The sequence below is a fragment of the Anthonomus grandis genome (genome assembly GCF_022605725.1).
Source record: "Anthonomus grandis grandis chromosome 1 unlocalized genomic scaffold, icAntGran1.3 Chromosome77, whole genome shotgun sequence".
In the NCBI taxonomy this organism is placed as follows: domain Eukaryota; kingdom Metazoa; phylum Arthropoda; class Insecta; order Coleoptera; family Curculionidae; genus Anthonomus; species Anthonomus grandis.
In genome coordinates, this window is record NW_026088433.1 from 80,257 (window position 1) to 105,427 (window position 25,171).

General features: G+C 32.6%; 1 protein-coding gene across 1 annotated transcript; it reads right to left on the reverse strand.

Moving 5' to 3' along the window:
- Positions 1 to 455: 455 nt before the first annotated feature.
- LOC126749475 (dual oxidase maturation factor 1-like) lies at positions 456 to 25,161 on the reverse strand. Its single transcript, XM_050459165.1, has 7 exons — positions 23,242 to 25,161; positions 23,128 to 23,185; positions 22,831 to 23,046; positions 19,556 to 19,759; positions 15,805 to 15,957; positions 15,629 to 15,748; positions 456 to 635 (listed from the first exon to the last, which is right to left on the reverse strand). The coding sequence occupies exons 1-7, from the start codon at positions 23,320 to 23,322 to the stop codon at positions 517 to 519; spliced, it is 951 nt and encodes a 316-aa protein (XP_050315122.1). The 5' UTR covers positions 23,323 to 25,161; the 3' UTR covers positions 456 to 516.
- Between the last annotated feature and the right edge of the window lie 10 nt (positions 25,162 to 25,171).

Sequence of the window (25,171 nt, forward strand, 5' to 3'; positions counted from 1 at the left end):
TTGTTTGGGTATAAATTTGCTGGAAGCTGTCTGGAGTTTATTGATTATTGCAAGATATTAATCACTATAATAGAGTTCTTATGTTAAAAAGCTGAAATTATTTAGAGAAAAGTAGATTAAATTTAAAAAAAACTAAGTTTTATGAAATTTGGTAAAATAATATCGATTCAACTCACACATTCAGACTGGACTATGGAAAATACAAATACAACAAAATTACCAAACTTCCAAATTACCGGTTACTGAATGGGAAACTCAAATACAGAGTAACAGAAAAACCCGTCCTTTCTTCAAAATAGCTATTTAAAAAAATTAAATTTTAAACAAGTAAAAACTGTAAAAACTTTAATCTCTTTTGTTTTTAGCTCTTTTCGCTTTTTATGAAACCATCATCTCCACACTTCTTCCTTTCTTATGACTGCCATCCCTATATCACCAAGAAAATAAAAATAAAATTTATTTATATTTTTATAATTTATCCTAGTATAATCATGTTTAAAAAAATACAAATAAGCATTAAAAATACTCATAATGATCTTCTGTTGATTCAGTTAATGGTACCGAAGGCGAGGGACCATATCTAACCATATTAATTCTTTCAGTGGGTTCCTCTTTAATCTTTCTAGTAGACGTTCCTAAAATATAAAACATTTATATTTACCTTAGGGCTATTCCTCTAAGTTAGTTTAAATTTTTATATTAAAACCCTTTTTAAAATCGAGTTTTAAAGATTAAAGACAGACTTTGATGTAACAAAATTCACGATTTTTTTTACAATTTTCATATTTCTTGTTTTTTGTTAATTTTTTTTTATCGTGGATCATTTAATCTCTGTATGAAAGTGACTCTGGTTCTAGTTTGTATTTTTTTTAAATATTTTTCTAAATTGAATTAAACGAAAACATAAAAATTCAGTAGTCAACGCAATAATTCTCCATCAAATTTTGGCATTTCTCGTATCAAAAGAGACAAAACCAACATCTTTTATTTACAAATCGTGATTATACGTCATGCTTATCAGGGTCATGTTATGAAAATTCATATAAAAAAAAACTTAAACAGTTCAGCTAAAAATATTTAAAATCATTATTGTACCGAGAAATCAACTCTTTCTCTTTCATTTCGGAATGACACAAGTGGAATACCGCACGGCGTCTCGAAGTTCAGCGAATTTTCCGGAATGCTTAGCTGAGTATATAAGGCGCCACGTCGCCACAGGAAGTTAATTAAAAGTGCTCTCGAGGTTTGGTTCGGGATATTGGCGCGAGATTTAAATCGGATATAAATAGTAACAAATAAAGACGGTGAAAATAAATATTTCTAGAAGTCGTAACTTATCGTTTTTAGTAGTATAAGTTTGTAATTAAATAAGTTGAGTATTTTTGGTTGTTTTAATTCACACTTAACGAACCCTACAATATTACAAAAATGCTATTAATTTATTAATTTATTAATTATATTTGACTACAGTCACTATATGTTATATGAATTAAACACATGTTTTTTTAATCGGTCTTATTATTATACATACAGTGCCGGCCAAAAGTAGAGAAACTTTTAATTTATTTTCTAAATTAATAATCTATTCAAAATTTTTGTGACACCATGTATTAAAAATGTTTATCTTAGCCTAAGCCATAAATTCATACCAAAACAGTTTGAATATTTATCACAGGAATGTAAATAGTAAACAATGATTTTTTACTTGAGGACATAAATAGAGAAACTTTTTGTATTAAAGATATTTAAATTAAATAGGTCTCGTTTGAAGCAGTTCGTTTGCGATTGTGAAGAAGCCTATTTAGTATTAAAATCTTAGAACATTGAAAGGCCTTTCAATGTTCTAAGATTAAAATGCCTCGAGATATAAATTTATCTGAACAAATAAAAAAACTTATAATTCAGAAGCACAATGCGCGAGTGAAACAAGTAACAATCGCTAGAGAACTTGATCTTCATAAAAGTGTCATTTGTAAACAAATCAAATTGTGGCAAACTAGAGGCACTACTGCCAGCATCTAAGTCAGGTAGACCCAAAAACACAACATCTGCAACTGACAAGCTAATTAGACTATGTTCTATAAGAAATCCATTTTTCTCCGCCGAAGATATAAAAAAGGCATATCCCAGCATTTCCCTTTCAGTTCGATCTATTCGAAGACGTTTATGTGATGCCAACTTAAAAGCCAGGAGACCGATAAAAAAACCTTTCATTTCAACGAAAAATAGACAAATTCGTTTAAGATTCGCAAAAGAACACTTACATTGGACCTATAATCAATGGAAAAACGTTTTATGGTCAGATAAAAGTAAGTTCAATTTATTTGGGCCAGATGGTATGAGATGGGTTAGACGTCCCGAGAATGAAAAATTCAACCTAAAGTACACTATTCCCACAATCAAACATGGAAGCGGTAATGTGTTGGTGTGGGGATGTTTTTCCGGGCATGGCGTTGGTCCACTGGTGAGAATAGATGGGATCATGAATAGCCAATATTATCTAAACATCTTAAGGAATAATATGCTTCCCTACGCCGAGGATAATTTGCCGTTAATTTGGAAATTCCAGCATGATAACGACCCCAAGCACACTTCTAAAATTGTTAAAAATTTCCTAACCTCTCAACAAATTCAAGTTCTGAAGTGGCCAGCTCAAAGTCCAGATTTAAATCCCATCGAGAACTTGTGGGAGCACCTAGATAAAAAAGTTCGACAAAAAAAACCGAATAAGTTCTAAAAGAAAATCTTCTTGAATCTATGCCAAGACGGTGTAGTGAAGTTGTGAAGAACAACGGTTATGCCACAAAGTATTAGTGCTTTTATCCACATTTTGTATTATAACATAATTATGTCATAAAAATAAAAAGTTTCTCCATTTTTGTCCTTAGAGAAAATAAATTTTGTTTGCATATTTTGTAATAAATTATTGGTTTTCAATTTTTTTTTCTAATTATTTTCGTCACTACTAGATATAACCATAAACATTATTTACAATTACCTCGAATTAGTTTTAATAAGAAAAAAAATAAAAATATTAAAAGTTTCTCCACTTTTGGCCGGCACTGTATAAACATATAGAATATCTTATCCTTCGGCTATGATATATCTTTGTATTCTTCAAATTATTTTCTTTTTGCACATTTGTGTGTATAAGATTTCTAAAATATTTCTGCACTATTGTTAACTTTCTTAATTTCAATGATAAAAACATAAAATTAAAATTATGTATTTAAATTTTTAATAATAAAGAAAAAACATTAAAATAAAAAAAAGTTCGAAAAATTGAAAAAGTTAAGTAGTCTTAGTAAAGCCTAGCCTCGGGCCATAAGTCATAAGCGATGCTTTTATTAAATTAAAAAAAAAATACATCTACTAAGTTATTTAAATAAATATATTATTTTAATAAATATCATTTTAAAAAATACTATCTGATACGCTCAATTATTGAAGAGAAAAGGAAAATAGACTTATTGACGTATTTAGAAGAAATACGAACTTGCATCAGTTATGGACTCAATAGTGTTAATCCTTATAAATATTTTGCATATGTGTTTCCTGTATTATATTTCGCTTTGCATGCTAACTTTAGTTTATAAATTAAGTTACACGACGTAGGATAAGTCAATCTTTGTTCTTTACTCCACGTATTAATGTATTCTTGTTGTAGAAATTAAAATTGGGTTTTTTTAAAAGACTCTTAAATTAACCCGTAACATAATTGGCGCAGTCGGTAGGATCGGTTCAGTTCTATTCGATAACGAACATATCGTGAACGTGAGTTTTAACTCTTTAGAATCGATTCGAACGTAATTTCGCACAAGAACGACGTGATAGCGAAGACACTGGTTCACCACCGAGGTATAAGAAGGCTGACAAGTTACCACTATCGAAACTGGTAAGTGCCCAATTTTTCCTCAAACCTTTCCCTTAGATTGAATTGTCCAAGTGGAAAGTTTAGGTTAAGATTTGATTTATTGATTATTTGATTTAATTGATTTATTGATTATTACACTATATATCAAGCACGGAACTATACAATTGAGTATATTACGATAAATATTGTATTGAATTTGAAAAACTAACGTCTTAATTCAACATATTGAATTTATTTAGATATTAAGCATTATTTTGAAACGTTTCTCTAGAGATAAATCCCTTGATTTTACTCTTTTCTTCATAGCGAAAGAAGAAAGTTTGAAAGTATTCTTCTTTTAAGAATTTATTTTAATTTTTGAAAATTAACCAATTGCAATTGAATAATTCTACCTATTCAATTTTATTTTATTTTTATTTAGGAATATTCTATTCACAAGAATATTACGTAATGAATAGCATTTGCACTTATATTACTAATTGATTTATTTACTAATCCATAATTTTATGTCAGAAACTAGCGTTGACAAATTAGCAGAACAATTTTTCAGAACCCTTAATTTAAGATCGAGAACTATTGAAATACGTAACAATATGCCTAACGCAGTAGAAAATATGCCTAACGCTAACGGACAAGTAGCAGCCGTTAACTACACACTTTTAAAGATGTATGTGGACACAATTTTCCCTTATAATGGTGATCCAACTACACTGAATACATTTATTTCAGCTGCGGAATTTTTATTTGAAACTTATGGTAATCAGGATGACCCTATTTTAAAGAATTATTTAATTAGAACCATAAGAATGAAATTAGTAGATCGCGCCCAAATACTAGTAGGTAGCCGTATGGAACTAACAACTTGGGAACATATTAAAAATGCCTTAGTAGATTGTTTTGGCGACAAACGTAACTTGGAATGTTTAGAACAAGATTTATTCGTAGCAACCCCACACAAATTTGAAAAACCTCTTGAATTTGCAAAACGACTTCAAGTTTTGCGTAGCACTCTAGCCCAAAAAATAAATGGTTATTCAGATAACGAAATGGGCCCTGAAACAAAAGTAATTTATCTAAGACAATATGATTCGGTTTGTTTACGTACTTTTATCAGAGGATTAAACAACCCTCTTCAAAGTATAATAAGATTAAAAAACCCCGATTGTATTGAAATGGCAATGACGATGATTAATGAAGAAGAGAATTTCCATTACACGCAAAATCTATTTAAACCCATGACACCCTTAAACAATAATAATAACACTAATAAACAATTAACCATACAACAGAAAACAAATAATTATCCACCAAGAAATTTTAACACAAATACACCATATTATAATCAAAATCAAAATAACAACAATTATAGAATACCCAAAATTATTTTAACACACAACCCCAACAACATCATTCTTTTAACAGAAATATGCCGCTTACAAATAATAATTATGCTGCTAATTATAACAATAATAATTATAATCACACACATAGGTCAAGTTTTCCCACTGGCCCAGTACACATACAACCTAGGCAACTACCTCAACGTCCCTTGCCTACAAACCAACAAGTTTTTGGCACACCTAGAAATGTGTTCAAACCAACAGGTCAAGTACCCCCAAATAAACCAGAGCCTATGTCAACTAGGACAAACTATACAATACCACAAAGGTCAAACCATTTTAGACCTGCACAATCTTTTAACCACCAAGAAATTTCACAAAATGATTTCCAAATAAATCATAACGAAGAAAATACCTTTAACAGCGAATATGACAACCCCAATCTAAGACAAATACCCCCTGATAACTCTATTAATCAATATAATGATTATGATTATAATGTTAATCAATACTCTATAAATGACGTCTCAGAAAATCAGTGTATCGATCAAAATGATTATTCTGATAATCAATACCCCATTAATGATTATGCCGATAATCAAGAAATTTTTCGCTTAGACAGCCCACCGACGAATTCAAAATAACAATAGATTTAAATAACCAAGAATTTTATAATAGATTACCATATGTAATAATTCAACAACCCCCTATGAAATTATTAATCGACACAGGATGTTATCCATCCATGATAAGACCATCTATTGCCGAAAAATACTTCCCTGAAACGATTTTCCAATGTTCATCTCACTTAAAAACAAGCGTAGGTGAAAAGGAACTTTTATATAAAGCTAATATACCCGCATTTAAAGAATTTAAAACTAATTCCAATATAGAATTTATTTTATTTGATTTCCATAATTTTTACGATGGAATTATAGGCCTTCGTGAATTAACAAATTTCAGTCTTAATATTGACCTAGTAAACCAGATGCTAATAAACTCAAAAATACCGAACGTAACAATTCCATTTTACTACAGGGAACCCGATACAACCTTTAAATTAACAGTAAATGCCCACGAAGTAATAAGTGCAAAAGTACCCGTAGCAACACGATATACATGTGACGTAATAATACCTGAAGGTACTATAGATAAGCTATACGTGCCCGAAACGCTATGCACAGTAAAAGACGGTTTTGCCCGTGTAGACATTTTTAACAATACAAACGAAAATGTCACTGTTGACCTAATTAAACCCATAGATTGTTATCTTTTACCGGAAAAAGAAAAAGAAAACTATCATTTCTTTCATATTGATAATATAATAAAAGAAAATTATATATGTAATAAAAATAAATACCCAAATAATTTTGACAGAAATAAACCCGATATAACTAATTTAATAAGACACGAACATCTAAATAATGAAGAAAAAAATCGACTTTTTAAATTGATTAAAGAATTTTCCGATATATTCCACGATGAAAACGAAAAACTAAGTTTTACCAATAAAATAAAGCATGAAATTAGAACACAAGATGAACTTCCTATACACACTAAATCTTATCGATATCCATTTATACACAAGGAAGAAGTTCAAAGACAGATTAACAAAATGCTTAATGACGGAATAATTAGACCAAGCTCAAGCCCGTGGAGCAGTCCTATATGGATAGTCAGCAAAAAACCAGACGCAAGTGGCAAGCAAAAATGGCGTATAGTAAATGACTACAGAGGCGTAAATGCGAAAACTATCGATGATAGATACCCTCTACCAAATATTAACGACATACTAGATAAACTAGGACGCTGCATGTATTTTTCAACTATTGACCTCTCATCTGGATTCCATCAAATCGAAATGGCGCCCAATTCAATAGAAAAAACAGCATTCACCATCGAGAATGGACACTATGAATATGTTAGGATGCCATTCGGACTTAAAAACGCACCAGCTACATTCCAACGTATAATGGATGACGTATTAAGAGACTTACAAGGCAAGCTATGTCTCGTATACATGGATGATATTATCGTATTTTCAGCCAGCTTAGAAGAACACGTTAAACATCTGAAACTAGTATTTCAAAAATTAAGAAACGCCAAATTAAAAATTCAGATAGATAAGTCAGAATTTTTGCGCAAGGAAGTCGAATTTTTAGGACATGTTATCACTAAAGAAGGAGTCAAACCTAACCCAAGAAAAATCGAGGCGATTCTAAAATTTCCTATACCAAAAACCCCTAAACAAATTAAATCATTCTTAGGACTTTTAGGGTATTATAGACGATTTATAGATGGATTTGCTAAGATCACTAAACCATTTACCAAATGCCTTAAAAAAGGAGCTACAATTAAACATACCCCCGAATTTATTAAAGCCTTTGAAATATGTAAAAACCTCTTATGCAATGACCCCATACTACGATACCCCGACTTTGAAAAGCCGTTTATTTTGACAACCGATGCTTCGAACATAGCAATTGCGCAGTTTTAAGTCAAGGAAAGATAGGCCAAGACTTACCAATAGCATACGCATCACGGACCTTAAACCAAGCGGAATGCAATTATTCAACAATAGAGAAAGAACTATTGGCCATCGTTTGGGCAACGAAACATTTTAGACCGTACCTATTTGGAAGAAAATTTGTGATAATAACAGACCATAAACCGTTACAATATCTTTTTAGTTTAAAAGAACCAAATTCGCGATTAGTCAGATGGCGTTTGAAATTAGAAGAATTTGATTATGACGTTAAATACAAGAAAGGAACTCAGAATACTAACGCTGACGCCCTATCTAGAGTAGAAATCCACATGATGGAAAACGACTCAATTATTGGAAGCCCTGGAAGTATTGTCGATGATATAAATCAATTTATTACTGACGAAAACATTTCCTTAGATGACTTAGATAACCTACAAGAAATATTTAACCCCGTAAATTTAAATGACGAACAAACAGAACCTCAAAATAAAAATAAAATAAATATTATATCTAATATTCAAATAAGACCACCATTTCAACAAATAAATAATTCTAACGGAGAAACTGTCCATTCAGCAGTTGAAAACCCTATATTAAATATACCCATTACCGAAAATTGTCTTAACACCTACAAGAATCAAATAATTATTACTCACAACGCTAACAAAAAATATCATGCCTTTAAAACTAGTCATTTTGAAAACAAAACGCGATACCATCTAACTTTATCCAATAATTTTGAAAATGAAATTATATTCTTCTTTAAAGAATACATAAACCCAAAAACTGTACATTGTATTTATGTAAAACATTCAGAAAGAAACGACTTAGGTAACAAAATAAGTACTATTCTATCTAAAACTTTTAAACAACATGCATACAAATTAGTTTTAACTAATCTCTTTTTAAACGACATAACAAGTGTAGATATGCAAAAAGATTTAATTAAAAACCACCATGAAAAGACATGCCACAGAGGCATAAATGAATGTTTATTATCTTTAAAAAGGTTATATTACTGGCCGAATATGAAATCTGATTTGACACAATACATTAACAACTGTGATACCTGTCAACAAGCTAAATATGATCGCCACCCACCAAAAATTAAATTTTCTTTGACACCAACCCCTAGAGAACCCCTAGAATCAATCCATATGGATACGTTCCAAATTAATAATATGAAGTTTTTAACAATTATAGATGTATTTTCGCGATACGCACAAGCATATCCATTAGAACCTAGCTGTAATACTGTAACAATTTTAGACAATTTATCCATTTTCATAAGTCACCACGGTCTACCTCACCAAATTACCTGCGACAACGGAACCGAATTCAAAACATCCCTTATGTTAGATTTCTGTAAGCTTCATAATATTAGAATACACTTCACAACCCCTGGTAACTCAAATTCGAATAGCCCCATTGAAAGAGTGCATTCGACCTTATTAGATCATATAAGAGTATTAAAACTAGAAAATCCCCAATCGACAATTAAACAATTAATGACCTATGCAATTTTAGGATATAACTTAGCAGTACATAGCGTCACTAAACAAAGACCTTTCGACATCATAAATGGCCGACTAAATGCCTTAGATCCATTTGATTTAACGGACGAAATAATTCTAAATAAATACATAAGTGACCGTAGAGATCGATTGAAACTAATACACGATAAAATCTATAACCAGTACCTAAATACCAAGTTAAAACTAAATGAAAAGCAAAATCAAACTAGAGAAGACCCTGCAAATTTTCCCCCAGGATCTAAAATTTATGTTACCGATAAAACCGCCCTTAGAAGTAAAGATAAACCCCGGAAAAAGATCGAATATGTAGAACAAGACATTGACAATAAAATAATTACGGAAAGGAAGAAGAAAGTAATTCATAAAGCAATGATACAAAAACCTAAAAAAAAATTTTCTCCTTCCTAGGAACAATGAGCCTCCGGACGAGCCTCCTCGCGATTTTATGTCTGACGACATCAGTGATAGCGACTAATCCCGTTATTACTCCTATCAAAACTCCCCTTTTCCCATTTCATTTAGGAAATGCGCGAGTAGTAGAAAGTAAACATACTTTCATTCACTATATAGAAATAAAACCATTACTTTTAGAATTAGAAAATATAGAAAACGCTTATAAAACTTTAACCGCTTCTTGCAATGATACTAATGTAATTAACACTTTAATTATGCATCATATGAATACTGTTAATATGCTTTCGCATGCAAAATATTTTATAGATGAGATTAAAGTTAAGCTTAATAATATTCAACCACATAATTTAAGACATAAAAGAGGATTAATAAATTTTGTAGGAAAAGCATCTAAATGGCTTTTTGGTACACTTGACTCTGATGACGGAGAAAAATACGAAAAAGCAATAAATTCTTTACGCAACTCCCAGAACTCTTTTAGACAAGAGTTAAACTTACAAATGTCATTAACTAAGGATTTAATAAATAACTATAATACCACAATATTCGTATTAAATAAAAATCAAAATTCATTAAAGGCGCACGTTCGACTTTTTGAAAAACATCTAAATAAAACAATTGGCGATATTTCAGTATTTATGAAACTTCAAAATACAATAAATCAACTTATAGTAATTTCTCAAAGTTTTATCACATTCCTGGATAATCTGGAAGATGCTATTATGTTTGCTAAGCTAAATACATTACACAGCACTATAATATCAGCTTCTCAACTAGAACAAATATTTTTAAATCTTACTACCCTTTATGGTGAAGATAAAGTTTTAATGTTAAGGGATCTAAAATACTACTATCAGTTAGCGGGACTACAAGTTAGTTTTTCAAATGACAAAATAATATTTGCCATTCACTTTCCAATATTCATAAAAGAAAAATTTGAACTTTTTCACTTGTTCAGTATTCCTGTTAACCGAACCACCCAAACTCCCTTTCCTTTTATCCGGCACTTACTTGCACCAGTATCAAGAAGATGTCTGCCCTATGATAGAAAAAGTCTATGTTTGCCAGAACGCCTTAAGCCCTCCAGAACAGGATTGTGCTACATCCCTCATTAGACGAGCTGAGAACTTCCAGTGTAAACTACTAACTGTTAATGTAACTACCCCTATTGTGCGTCAAGTAAATGAACGATTTGTAATAGTTATTCCTACCGATGTTAAAGTTAAAATTCAAAAGTTGTGCCAAATTAATCAATTCTTCTTCGTCGAGAGCCCCAGTATAATTGAGATACCTTTTAAATGTGGTATCGAAGTATTAGGTTCCACCTTTTGGAATCAAGAAGAAATCCTGGAAAGCACCCCTTTCCAATTGCCTGCAATATATTTTAACAATTCAATAGAATTTCAGTTACCACAGGAAACTATTCAACTCGACTCGATCGATTTTAACCAAATTCGATCCCTTCAAGATCAAGCCAAGATCCTGAAAAATATTCCTAAAGAAGAAGACGATATTCACTCCGTAGCCTGGAGCTTAGCTACAACCATTGGGACGATACTTATCATAGTTACCATAGCTTTTACAGTAAATGAGCTATTTTTCAAGAAGAAACCAACTGAAGACTTAGAACTTCAGAAAATAGAGGACACCCCTGAAGAAGAATCTACCCCGGGAACTTCAGAAAACAAAGCTTCCCTATTGTTTTCCTCTTAGGTGGGAGGAGTTATGGACTCAATAGTGTTAATCCTTATAAATATTTTGCATATGTGTTTCCTGTATTATATTTCGCTTTGCATGCTAACTTTAGTTTATAAATTAAGTTACACGACGTAGGATAAGTCAATCTTTGTTCTTTACTCCACGTATTAATGTATTCTTGTTGTAGAAATTAAAATTGGGTTTTTTTAAAAGACTCTTAAATTAACCCGTAACATAATTCATCTTAACCGATACTTTTTGTTATATTTAAATCAATGCATATCCGATTCTTAAAGACAATAATTTAGTTGAGGTATAACATATTTTTTTTATACAGGGTGTTTCAGAACTATGGGATCAAACTTCTAGGGGTTGTTCAGTGTAACAGTAGAATCCACTTGAGTATAGGAACCCATGTCCGGAAATGTGTCACTACGGCCCTAAGACGCGTTTAAATTTAGAAAAAATATTAATTACCTAAATAGGATCTGATGCATTTATTTTTACCTTTTGTACATGATACCATAACAAGAATTGTTTAAAATCGATCTTGTTTTTTTTTTGGTAATAGGGAAATATATTTTTGAATGTCTTATTTCATAAATGACTTTTAAGTTGGAGATTATAATATACAGGGTGTCCCTTTCAAATGGTCAAAAATGCTAGAGTATATACAGGAGCCAAAAAGAAGTAGTTTTAAATAGGACATCGATGGTCGGAAGTGCGTTCGTTCCAAAATACAGGGTGTTAAAATTTTTCAAAAAAATCGATTTTTTTCCTCTATATTAAAAACGCTTAAAGCGATTTGAATGGAATATTTAGGTTTTAAATGATAGTTGGTAAGGCACTTTTTGAGAAATTGCAGGTGATTTGACCTATCCAGCTTTGACAACATTTTTTGCAATTGGATATGGTATCTCGATCTTCTGCAAAAATTGACTTTCGATCAGATCTCCTAACAAAAGTGACTACCATACCGTAAAAATACGATAGCAGGTATGCACCGACATTAAACATAACAAAAACATGTACACACTTTGTTATTATTTTTATTATTATTATTATTTATTTTATGGAGATTATCATAAAAAATTGGCTAAAATTTTCGGAAAATAAAAAAAAATTAATACAATACAAATAAAAAAATAAAGAAGCCTAGTATGGATTTTATTTTTTTGCGCCAAAACGGTGCGTCAAAGCGCAAAAATGCAAGGGCTGTATTTTGTTAAAAATAAACAAAACATTCAGAAAAAAAAATACTTTTTTTCAAAAAAAAGGGGCGCATTTGTTTTTTTATATAAAATTTAACGAACAAGTGCTGCAAGTCCGTCCCTGGACAAGTTAAATTACCTGCGATTCCCCAAAAAGTTGTCTCGCCACCTATCATGTAAAAACTAAAAAATCCATTTAAAACACCCTGTATTTTGGAAACGAGGCACTTGACAATCTATGTCCTATCTCAAACTACTTTTTTAAGGATCCTGTATGATATAGAAACAAAATTAAAAAATATCTTTTTTTAAGATAAAATCGGAAAAACTAAAAAAACTCGATTTAATTTTTTTTTCTTAAACGTGATTTTTTACACTTAATGTTATATTAATCATTTACAGATCGTGTTTTCGTTCGTTACTTATAGGAAACCGCATAGAGGCAAAATTTTGCAACGTCGCGCGTGTACGAGTGCCTGCGACAGAGCACCGCCCCGGCCGCATTTAGGCAAAAGGTACAACCGTTGATTGAAAAGGGAATTGCCTCGCCTCTTCAATCAACGGTACAACGGATTAGCAATAGGTATATAAATTCGATCACTGATTGGCTATTCCTAATACGGTGTACTTTATGCCCGCACCATTAAGGCAAAACGTACAACGGATTAGCAACGGGCGTTTTGTACCGAAGCTGCATGTTTCTATTTAATCAAAAGTGTTTGAGAAATTAATCCAAATTAAAAAAAAATGTATCTACAATCAGAGTGGAAGTTTGTTTTTAGTTTAGGACTAAAGATGCGTAATTTTGAGCTCATCCAAGTTGCATCATAAAAAACAATACTCAAGCAAAAGGTTTTAATGTAAAAGTACATGGTAGGTAGATACAGTACCTACTATATATACAGGATTTAATGCGATTTTGCGTTGGGTTATTTCTTGGGTTATTTTTTATGGATTTTTTCTTACATTTTCAGGCGAATTTCTTCTTCGTTTCGGTTTCACTTTTTCGCCCTTCGCTGGTCTACCAACAGGAAGACGTTTGCTACCGCTAGTTACGCCAGGTCTTCTTCTAGCGACTGAGGTTGGTTGTACCCGTATCGCAGCACCACCTCGATGCCTTAAGGCAAACGTGCTTCCGCAAGTACTCAGAAAATATCCCAATTACTTTTGGTTTTTACACGGTCCAGTCTTCGCGAGCAAATGCTTATAAGTGATTTTTGAGTACCGAATTTTCTGTGTTTTTTCCTCAAAGTCGTTATTACATTTTCAGAGTCATCGTAACTTGCGTATGTTTCAATTACATTTTCCAAAATGAACGATGTTGAGGTTGAATCGCCATGTCCGGCGCTAAAATCTTCAAAATTAGAAGAACATGGTCGAAGGGAATCTTTATCGCTTCTCATTGTTTCAACAAGAGGAGCGTAAAACTCCTTTGACTTAGCTTTTTGTCCCAAAGCCAATACAGCCATTGCAAATCTTTCTTTCGTTGTGCATGAAATGACATCAAAATAATGAAAAAAACGGCAGTTTGGTGCTTACACAAGTTTCCCAGCCTTCCGACCTCGCATGTGCAATGACCCATTTGCATGTTGACTTCGTAAACTAGTTTATTACTACTACTGCTTGGTACCTTGAATGAGAATTTTTCAACAAGAAGTATGTCTTTTTTTGTCAAATATTTTGTAAATAATGCTTGCTTCATTTTTTTTTCGAAAATGGTCCTCTTTCCATTTACTCGTCCGTGAGCAAAATTTAATAAACGTCGAATATAGTATTGTTCCAGCACAGTACATGTAAAATCAGCTAAGGCAACAATATTGTAGGCCTTGCATCGATTTAACACAATATCTTTGTACAGCCTGACAGATATTTCAGAGAAATTATTTGTTTGGTGACCATGCGTACTTGCATTTCTGTATGCTAAGCACCAATAAAGTCGGCGTTAAAAATTCTTTTACCCTAGCCGCGTTATGAGCAGGACAGCCATCTTGCTGAAAATAAACCGATCCCAGGTCTACATCAGGTAGGATTTGAATGACAGGAAGAACTTGGTTTTGCAGCAACTTAAGGTACTTTTGGGCGTTTAAAGTGCCATCAATAAAAAATGGCCCTATAACATTGTCGTCCAAAATACCTGCCCAAACATTCAATTTCTGAGGATACTGGGTACGAAACAAAACTGCTATGCTCGTTTTCCTGAGACCAATAACGAACAATGGAAGGATTGTATTTGCCATGTAATGGAAAAGAAGATTCACCAGAAAACAAAATATTTTTTAAAAAATATTCGTTTTCATTTGCCTTTTCCATCATGGTTTCACAAAATTCCATTCTTCGCTACTGGTCTTTAGGAAATATTTCCTGAGTTTTTGAATACTTCAAACATTTGTACCCATATTTTTTCCAGATACGAGCAACAGTTATTGCTCATTCCCAGTTCCTCTCCAACACTTCTAGTAGACCGTGTCGAATCAAGTTCTAGGGTACTGCAAACCATTTCTTCCCGACGTTCTTTATCCTGGACCACTTCAACAGGTGGTTCTTGACGTTTTGTGTGGCATTTTTTACAATCTTGAAAACAAAAAGATGTCTCAAAATTTGTAACCACATTTAAAACCGTTTTTGCACAAGGAATCGGTCTATTCTCAAATGTCACTGAAAACAAATCTCTACATTGTACTGCCGAATTGCCTCCATAAAAACATTTAATTAGCTGAACTCTTTCGGAAGGGGTATAAACAGCCATATTGAAAAAAACACGAAAATAACGCTAAAAAATTATGAATGCAACGTGCAATAACACAGCAAAGTAAGGTCTGCTTACTCCCGGTTTAAAAAATAAAAACGAAAAATTCCGCCACCTGCAAGCCGCAACCAAGCGGTGTTGCCATTATTTTGGGTAATACGTAGCTCACGATAACACGATCTATACATACAGATGACATACAGACCCGCACGACGTTGCAAACTTTCGCCTCTATGCGGTTTCCTATAAGTAACGAACGAAAACACGATCTGTATAATTATAATATACTACTTATTCAAATACTAATCTCAATAATACTTACGTATAGTAATATTGTCTTCTTTATAATTAATGAGATCTATTCCAAGTAACATATATGTAGTAGTTTTAAATTTTTGGTGCAACAGTAACAAAATAAATGAAATTAATAAGCAATATATTCCTAAAGAAAAAAAAATAAAATAAAAAAAGTAAAACAACTCTGATCATAATATATACCTCCACAGACATTGATCCAAAATCCCAACGCCGGTTTCGGTTTAAGAGCAAACTCTTCCAAATGAATTTCAAATCCAGTTAAGTAGCTCCCGAGAAGCCAAATGATCGCTGACAGTAGTTCTAATGCTCCAGCCGTAAACAGAAACCATATACCTATTACACAACTAATTTTTAATTTGGATGTTTTCATAATAGGAAGCCGATATAAATTTAAACAGTGTCAGAAGCGTCGAGTAATTTTTCTTTAAAACCTATTGATAAATCATTAAGACTTTCTTGATCAATTCGATTGCAGTTCTTTGCTAGTGATACTCATCGGTCAAATATATTGAATAATTTAAATTTAAAAATTAGCAACGAGAAAATATTTAAAGATCAAGCAAGGAATCTGGGCTTAAAAATAGATCATTAAAGCGGAATTTATAATTTATTGATTATAAAAGCGTAAAGAACCTGTCACCTCAAAACTCAGAATAGCTTATTCAACTTTAAAAATGTTAAATAAAATCTGTATTGTTGTGACGAATTTATAATGAGTTACTTATTTTATTGGGTATTACGTCACTTATAGCAAAAATCAATTTAGCAATTACTATCTTACACGCTCAAAAATTGAAAAGAAGAAGAAAATAGACTTATTCACGTATTTAAAAGAAATATGAACTCAAATCTATAATGAAACCGTTCGATATACTTAATTTAAGTTCAATAAGTTTTAAATACAATAATTTACTTAAGGTATAAGGTACGTGAGGGGAATAAGGCCTAGCTAAGAAAAAAATTGAATAAAGTGAAAGACTGTAATGTTAATATTTAGTTTAATACACCAAAGTGCTTATAAGGTTATATTAATTTTAATAAACTTAAAAAAATAATCTCTAAAAAAACTAGAAAACAAAAAATAAATATTAAGAAAAAATAACGCAAATCGGCCTTATTATCCAATGGAGGTTTAATAAAGCCTATACATAAAAATGGCACAACTCGTTAATTGGGCGAAGTTTAGCAGCCATCAGGACACTTAAAATCATCCATGTCATTCACTGTTAAGCCAACACATTCCTCATGGTACCATTTAAGACATTTGCTGCACTGCCTCATATCGGCCTGCCTGTCTTCCTCACATCCATGGCAATACCATTCGGTACTTAACTTTGCCCTGGAGCTTTCAATATCTTTATCCAATTTGGCACGACTTTTGTTCTTCTCGGTAAAAAGATCTCTAGTGACTGGAGTTCCTTTGTAGTTTAGAGCTTTTTTTTCGATTTTTTTTAGGTTTTTTATTAGTTTTTACTGGTGTGGGCAAAAGCTCATCAAAAGAAGTGGTACCATTTAAGACATTTGCTGCACTGCCTCATATCGGCCTGCCTGTCTTCCTCACATCCATGGCAATACCATTCGGTACTTAACTTTGCCCTGGAGCTTTCAATATCTTTATCCAATTTGGCACGACTTTTGTTCTTCTCGGTAAAAAGATCTCTAGTGACTGGAGTTCCTTTGTAGTTTAGAGCTTTTTTTCGATTTTTTTTAGGTTTTTTATTAGTTTTTACTGGTGTGGGCAAAAGCTCATCAAAAGAAGTGACTTTTGTTGTTCGTCTCTTTAATTCAGCAAGAGGGATATGGTCATCAGTCGAAAAGGAAAATTTGCCAGACTTGTTGGATGCAATTCCAGACGGACCAGGTTGAGGAAATTCAGGTAGACGCCTATTTTCTTTGTTGGTATCATCCGGTGCCGGTACGTCTGACAGAATTGAAGGAGCAAATGCTGTTTCTGGAATTGCCTCGGGATTTAATGGAAACAAACCAGTAGCCTTAAAACCGTTTATAATGTTACTATGTGTCATGCATTTAGACCAAACATTTGAAAGTATGATGTTAAAACGTGATTTGGTCAGCTTTTTGTTAGGATTCTGATCCAAGAATAATAATACCTCATTATCCCAATGATGCTCAAATGAACGATATACAGATTTGTCGAGGGGTTGAAGCTCATGTGTTGTATTCGATGGCAAACAGTAGAGATCTATATCAAGTGAGTCTCCAACATCAACAATTGATAAGCAACATGACAAGCAGCACCATCAAAAACTAAGAGGCACCTTCCTGGACTTTTGTATCGGGCTAAGTGCTTGAGGAATTCTTTAAAAAGTTCCTTAGTCATGTAGCCTTTACTTGATTTTTCCACTAGAGTTCCTGGTGGCAAATTATCATGTAATTCTGGCTTTACCTCTTTCCTTTAAATATAATCATAGGAGACATTGGTATTCCAAGGGCATTGACACATCCTGCAATTGTCACACTCTCTGCATGTTCTGACGATTGAAAGTGAACACGTTTTACCCCTTTCTTAGATAAAACGGTTGACTGGTGGTGAATAGTGCGGCATCCTTTTTCATCCATATTATAAAGTCTTTCAGGGTGATTAATTATATCAAGATCATCATAAATTTTCCCTATTTTTGAAAAAATGATCATTAACTATAAATTTATTAAGTTTTTGCGCCCTAGCTGGATTCATAAACTGTGCTTTTCTTTTAGAAATTACAGGATTTCTCTTCATAAAAGCCTTTAGCCAGTCTTTACCAGCAAGTTTTGAAGTTGTATTAAATTGATGAGCAATTTTATTATCTTCGCAGAATCTGAATACCAATCGACGAAGGATCCGTGGAGTCACAGGTAGACCTATTTCACTAAATCTTATTATTCTTTTAACGAGATCAGCTTCTTGTTCTTCTTTTAAAATAGGTTTACGACCTAGTCTTTTTATTAGGATTCTATTCTAAACATGATTTCTAATGGTTCTTCTGGGAATATTAAACCTTGCCGCAGCCCCATATGTACTCAGAGTACTGCGTTGAACAGATCGAACTGCTGATATTAAATCCTCCTCGCACCAAGGTGCCCTTTTAGGAGGCATGATGTTAAAAATTACTGACTGGCGAGGAACGCGGGTAGTCCGTTCGAATGTCGTTTGTAAATGGACCAATAGGAGACGCGGACCCAACGCAATCGATTTGCGATTAATTTAAAGCGGTTTTTTTGAATATAGGCCTTATTACCCGACAGGCCTTATTACCTGCAGGTACCTTATATAGATTTTTTATCAATTATTCATTGGAAAAAAATATGTACATCACTCCTTTATCAGCTAAATATTTTAGCTATTATTGATCGTAGAGACACAAAACCCGAATCAAAAGATAACTAGATATCTAAAATATAGGTCAAGCACAAAAACTAATTTTTTTTTAAAATATTGCGGAGAGAATTACATTCCATTACATTTTACTACAGAATCTTAAAAAACCGTTCCCCTACATGTTTTTTTGGTAGAATAAAATTAAAAACACCAGAACATACAGTTAACATTAGACTTAATAATAAATAAATTTTTAAATGTTCGTTTTCTTATAATGCGACCAGTTGGATTAATAAATATGAAGTCTTAGATCTTGGAGATCATTTAGAGGTATGATCTTTGTTGAAAACTTTGTTTATATCTAATACGTAATAAGCAAATACAGTGCCCTCTTTTTCTTTTTTTTTTTCCTCTGTCACCTTCTTTCTCTAATTCACTAATTCTTACTTATTACTTCTTGTAGTAAATTTTAATTTAGATTTACCTTTAAATTTTAAAGCCCTAACTTCGTTAGGATGCTGAGAAAATGGCCCTTTAACGCGTATATTTTTCAGCGCTGTACAGTTAATATGGATTACTAAACATTATTACTATTATTATAAATGTACTTGCCTAGCAGAAAATCATTCCGAAACAGAACTAAAGCTGCAAGAAAGATGACGAAAGAGCTCCAAAGACTTGATTGACAGTACCACCCAATGACTTCGTATGTACGATATTTCCCATTGGAAGTTAAAAATTGTTCTAGAATTTCTAAGACAGGCTTTGGAGCCTGAGACATTTTCTCTTGTAGTAAATGGTCTTTTAGGTAACGACCTGTTAAAGAATACTGTAAAATGTAAAAAAAAATCACAAAAATAATTTTTTTATAATATGTATATTTTCTCTGAAAGAAGTGATTACTTGAAAATGCTTGTAATTTAACCCATTTGACCCTGAAACTATATTTTTCTGAATTTGTATATTTTTTTCTTAAAAACGGTCAATAGAAGGTCCCATAAGTCGAAAAAAAATCATGATTTTTTTTCCAATTTCCAGTTTTGGAAAAAACGGCGGTCCTTTTAAAAGGACGGTAGGATAAAGGCCTACTATTCGAAAAATAAGCAAAGACTTAAAAATACGTTTATATATCTTACAAAATGCTTAGCAAAATACTTAAAACTTAAACTTAAAAACTAATTTGTATGATAGTCCACAAAACACTTTTTTGAGTGAAGACTAACTTCACATTTTTGGCACACAAAATTTGCTTTTTTGTGGCACACAGCACATTTCTGCTGACTCTCGTGATATGTAACTAAATGATCTAGTCTATCGTAACGTGAGAATTGGAATGCAGTTTTTGGCAATTTCGAAGGTCCTCTCTTAGTTGTTTTCCTGTACTTTTCGAGCAGCTGTGTCCCTAGGTCCCTTCTAAACTGAAGTTGGTCAAGAGTACCACCATTATTCCTATGGAGTTGCCACGAGTTTTGTGAGGCCATATCTACACAGTGGGGAAATAACGGAAAATACCACTTTTTGCCTCGTACTGAAACTCTATATTGGCTTATGCTTTGGTCACTACGGTCTACACCTCCCATATTTTCGTTGTATGCCTTGATCAATTGAGGCTGATCCATATAAACATGCTATTTTTCAGCCTGTGAAAATCGTTTGACCTTATTTACTGGCAAAACTGAACATGCATTGGTGGCTAAAGTAACAACGCTGTTGTCATTCCATTTGCATAATGCGATTTCATTATCGGCAACACCCCATTTAAATGTACCTCGTGTGTTTTTCTTCAGAACTGCCGCATTGCTAAATGGAGATTGTGGGATCCGGTTTTCACGTATAGTACCAGTTGCCTTGATGTTCCTCAATTTTAGCTCCTTTAGAAGTGACAAAGATGTGAAAAAATTGTCAAAAAATATGTGAAAGGGCTGGTAAGGCATTTTCTGTAAAACATCTGCATATTGGAGAACAACTGACGCTCCCAAACCCAGGTGTTTATATTTGTCCTGAGTTGTTGTCGACGCACCTTGGTAGGGATCAAAATAAACAATGTATCCAAGGCATAATCAAAAAAATTTTTATTTAGGCTCTTGAAAAGAGGACGCAGTTTAGAGTAATTTTATCAAGGGAAGTATTATCATTGCAATGAAGATTACTCATTATGAATTGAAATCTATCTCTGGAAATAGCGGCTAATATAAGTTTATTCTGGGTATCGTTGCAATTTTGCCAATACATATGTCGCCTTGGAACAGTTGTATATTCACTGACAAGTAACACCCCTATGAAGCAGTACATCTCGTCTGCATTAACGTTACCGGGGCGGTTTTTTTGCTGTGCATAAATATTGGTAAAATTGACAATTTCTCCTACCAAGTTCTCATCAAAGAACAGCTTGAAAATATTTCCAGGGGAACGATTGCTTTGTGCAGTTTGAACTGATTGCCATTGCATAAACGTAGACTCTAAATCTTTATTGAGAGTATAGTCAAACATCTTTATGTGTTTAGGTCGCCTTTCAACAACAGTGGACAGTGGTAGATCGCCATCACTGTCCCAGTCGTCTTCACCTTCTACGTCAAATTCAATTTCCGCCGGTTCCCTTAGTTGCACTCCGGGTAAATTATTTGGTACTACATCGTCTTCAGCCCCAGAATCTTCATCGGTATCGCAGTTTTCGTTGGCATTTTCGGGTGGAAAAAATGTAATGTCCGACGTAGAGTCATTCTCCGATGCCTCTAAGAGTTCTGCCATGGTTAGTGGCTTTTTCCAATACCTGTAAAAAACCACATAGTAGTATATAATCCTACCGTCCTTTTAAAAGGACTCGTTTAATTGAACGCTCCTGGATTGATCAAGAAGTGTAAAACATAACCACAAATATATAAAAAGGTCAGTATGTTATGTTATTTGTTAAAAACAATCAAAACAAGAACGAAAAAATAAACGAGTTTTAACATATCTTACCTTGAGTCACTCATTGCAAAATCACTAGAAACACAACGTGTTTTATTCGTCACTATCGATCCAAAAATTAACAAAATCCTAACGATCGCGATTGACCTTGTTTAAGATGTTAACTAGATATAATGTGACACTGGCTACATCTTCAAACCGTCAGCTGAATCAGAAAAATACAGGTTTCGTTTTAAAATCCTTTTAAAAGGACGGTAGGCGTAAATGGGTTAAAAACTAAACAAGATACACTTTCGATATAACAGTAGTTATATACAGGGTGTTCGAAAAATAGACGGAGATATTTCAATGGGAGATATGAGAAAAAGTTTCTATAAACATGGGACCGGAAATGTACAGTTTTCAAGATACAGAGTGATAATTTTTTTTTAAAATATTAATTATTTTTCTAGGAGAACTGACACTTGTCAATGTCAAACCTCCATGCAGATTTTTTGTTTTCCAAGGTACCTGTGATTTTTTTACCAAAAATTAATAAACCAATTTTGTCCAGTGGCATGTAATTGCATTTGCAACGGTATTTATTTTTTTTGTCAGAAACGAAGTAATATACGAAAAAAATACAAGAGGCAAAAAAGCTGTACTTTTAAATGTTTAATCAAACAACAAATTGTACTTTTTTTTGCCAATAATATTTGCTAAGATGTCCCCCGGGACGCCTCTGGACCTTATAATTTTAATCTAATTAGAGCTAAATTAGCCTCTTAATACAACAAGTAATACTGCCAAATTTCAAAAGAATCGAGTAAATAATTTTTTTAATATTAATACAGAAATATTAAAAAAAAAAATTATCACCCTGTATCTTGAAAACTGTGCATTTCCGGTCCCATGTTTATAGAAACTTTTTCTCATATTTTTTTACAAGGAATCACCCATTGAAATATCTACAATTAAATTATAACAATTTAATTTACCTGAATACCTATACCATTCGTATTTTTTATCAAAAAAGATTTTTTCATTCATTAAGCAGCCATGATTGGGTGTAGAACCGTTAACATGAATATGCAATCCTATTAGGTCTACATGAACGAGAATCGACACAAAGTGTTTTTGCCCACAGCCCACTTTTATTGGAGTTGTAGCATTAAATCTTAACTTATCCCAGTTAATATCTATAAGTAGGGGGCCTAAAATCAAATTAAATATACAGTATATGCCCAATTTTTTTTAAATTATATTACTGTTGACTCTGTTAATGTTTTACTCACTGAGTATGAAACATGCAATCGATAAAAAGGTCAATGTTCTTAAACAATCCGTCAACATCTTAAAAAAAGGTAAATTCAAATAATAAGAACTTTACATAGCAGACAACTACTTACCTCTTTGGGATATGTTTTTAATTTAACAATAAATAATAGTAGTACAAAGGCAAAAAAGTGTATTAATATTATAGTAATCATTGTTTGTTGCTATCGACTGATATCTGCCATATAAATAAAGTAATACGAATATTAGTTAACCAAAACCGTAAGAAGATACATATATGAATTTCACAGATAACGATAATTTAGTCCATTTTAGCGTAAGGAAAGAAATGAGTGCTGATTTTTTTAGTATTTAATGATACTTATCTATAACTATTTGTAACCATAGATATTGCTCAAGAGAAGAAGTACCAGTGGAAGTCTAACTGGTCACATTTTAAGAAGTAATACAGTAGCGACTACAAAAATCAGGTTATTGACAGGCATTTTCATAAACTCTTAATATATTCGACTTCAATTAAGATTGTAAAAACTCGGTTATTATACAGTGACCGCCTAAAGTTCCGCATAAATTCGATAAAAATTAGAGACATAATTTTTTGAGAAAACGCTCGAACCCGTCGATTGTTATTTTAAGTTGCGCATTATTTGACATACATTTTTGTATACAGGGTGGAACAAAAAAAAGATATGACGTCATCGGTCATTTTTTTAAATGGAATGCTATATTTTTTATTGCATTTATGAAATATAGGCGAAATTCCAAGCAAGTTTCGTATAAGACACCTTATCTCAAAACTCAACTGTTGCCGAAATATTTACATTTAAATAACAAGAAAACAAATAAGTACGTCTATTTACAAATTAAGCTAAAATCGAGGATAAAAATAATGTCATAAACACTGCCAATTGTTTCTATTTCCATGGTTGCACTTGTAAAGAATCTCCATTTTCAAATGTCACTGTCAGTTCGAAAATTAATAGTTTTTATCAGAATAAATTATGGTTAATTTAACGGAAACCCAACGAATTGAAATTTTGATGATGCTAGGGCCTACGGGGATCGAGTGCGCAAGTAAAAAGAAGTAAGTGAACTGTTTAATGCCAAATACCCAAACCATCCAATTTCTCAGTCAACAGCTAGTAGAATAGAGCACAAATTCATAACTTCAGGTCATGTTAGGGAATTGCCAAGATCAGGTCGTCTAGAAATTTCTGAAGAAACAAAATTAAACGTTCTGCTCTCCGTCGAAGAAAATCCAAACAATGCAACTTCACAAATTTCAGTTAATAATAATATAGCCGGAACGTCGGGGTAAAATGATCCCTGCGGGTTGAAATGATCCCGCAATTTAAGAGTTTCCATTTTATGCAAAATAAGCGTAATATTGGCAACAATGTTCTAGGCGAAGAGGTTATAAATAGATCACAATCGGAATTGCGATTCAGTTCAGTGGTGCCAGACCTACCGTTTAACGCACTATCGGAAGATCATTTATTAAAATTAAATCCACAAAAGTCAGTGGCTTTACTTTTCTGCAGTGAAAGACTTCGAGAAATAATTTATAATAAATTAAGACTCACTATTGGGCAGTGTAACATCTCTTTTAGAAACTCTTCAAAGAACCTAGGTTTAATAATTGATAATAAACTTAAATTTGATGAACATATAACTTCATGTATTAAAAAATCTTACTCAGCCCTGAAATCCCTTTTTCCCCACCGACATTCTTTAGAAAGGAAAACAAAAATAGAATTGTGTGAAGCACTTGTGTTGTCACATTTTAATTTTGCTGATAGCGTTTATGGGCCCTATTTGGACACAACTCAGGCTGAAAGAGTGCAGAAAGTACAAAACTCTTGTATACGATTTATATGTGGCATTAAACGAAGGCAGCGTGTATCACATAAGCTCAGGGAACTTAATTGGCTTTCTATGTACAATAGAAGAATATTGCACTCGGCTTGCTTTTTTTATAACATTGTTAAATATAAATGTCCTATTTATCTTAATAAGAAAGTAGTATACCGTACGGATATCCAT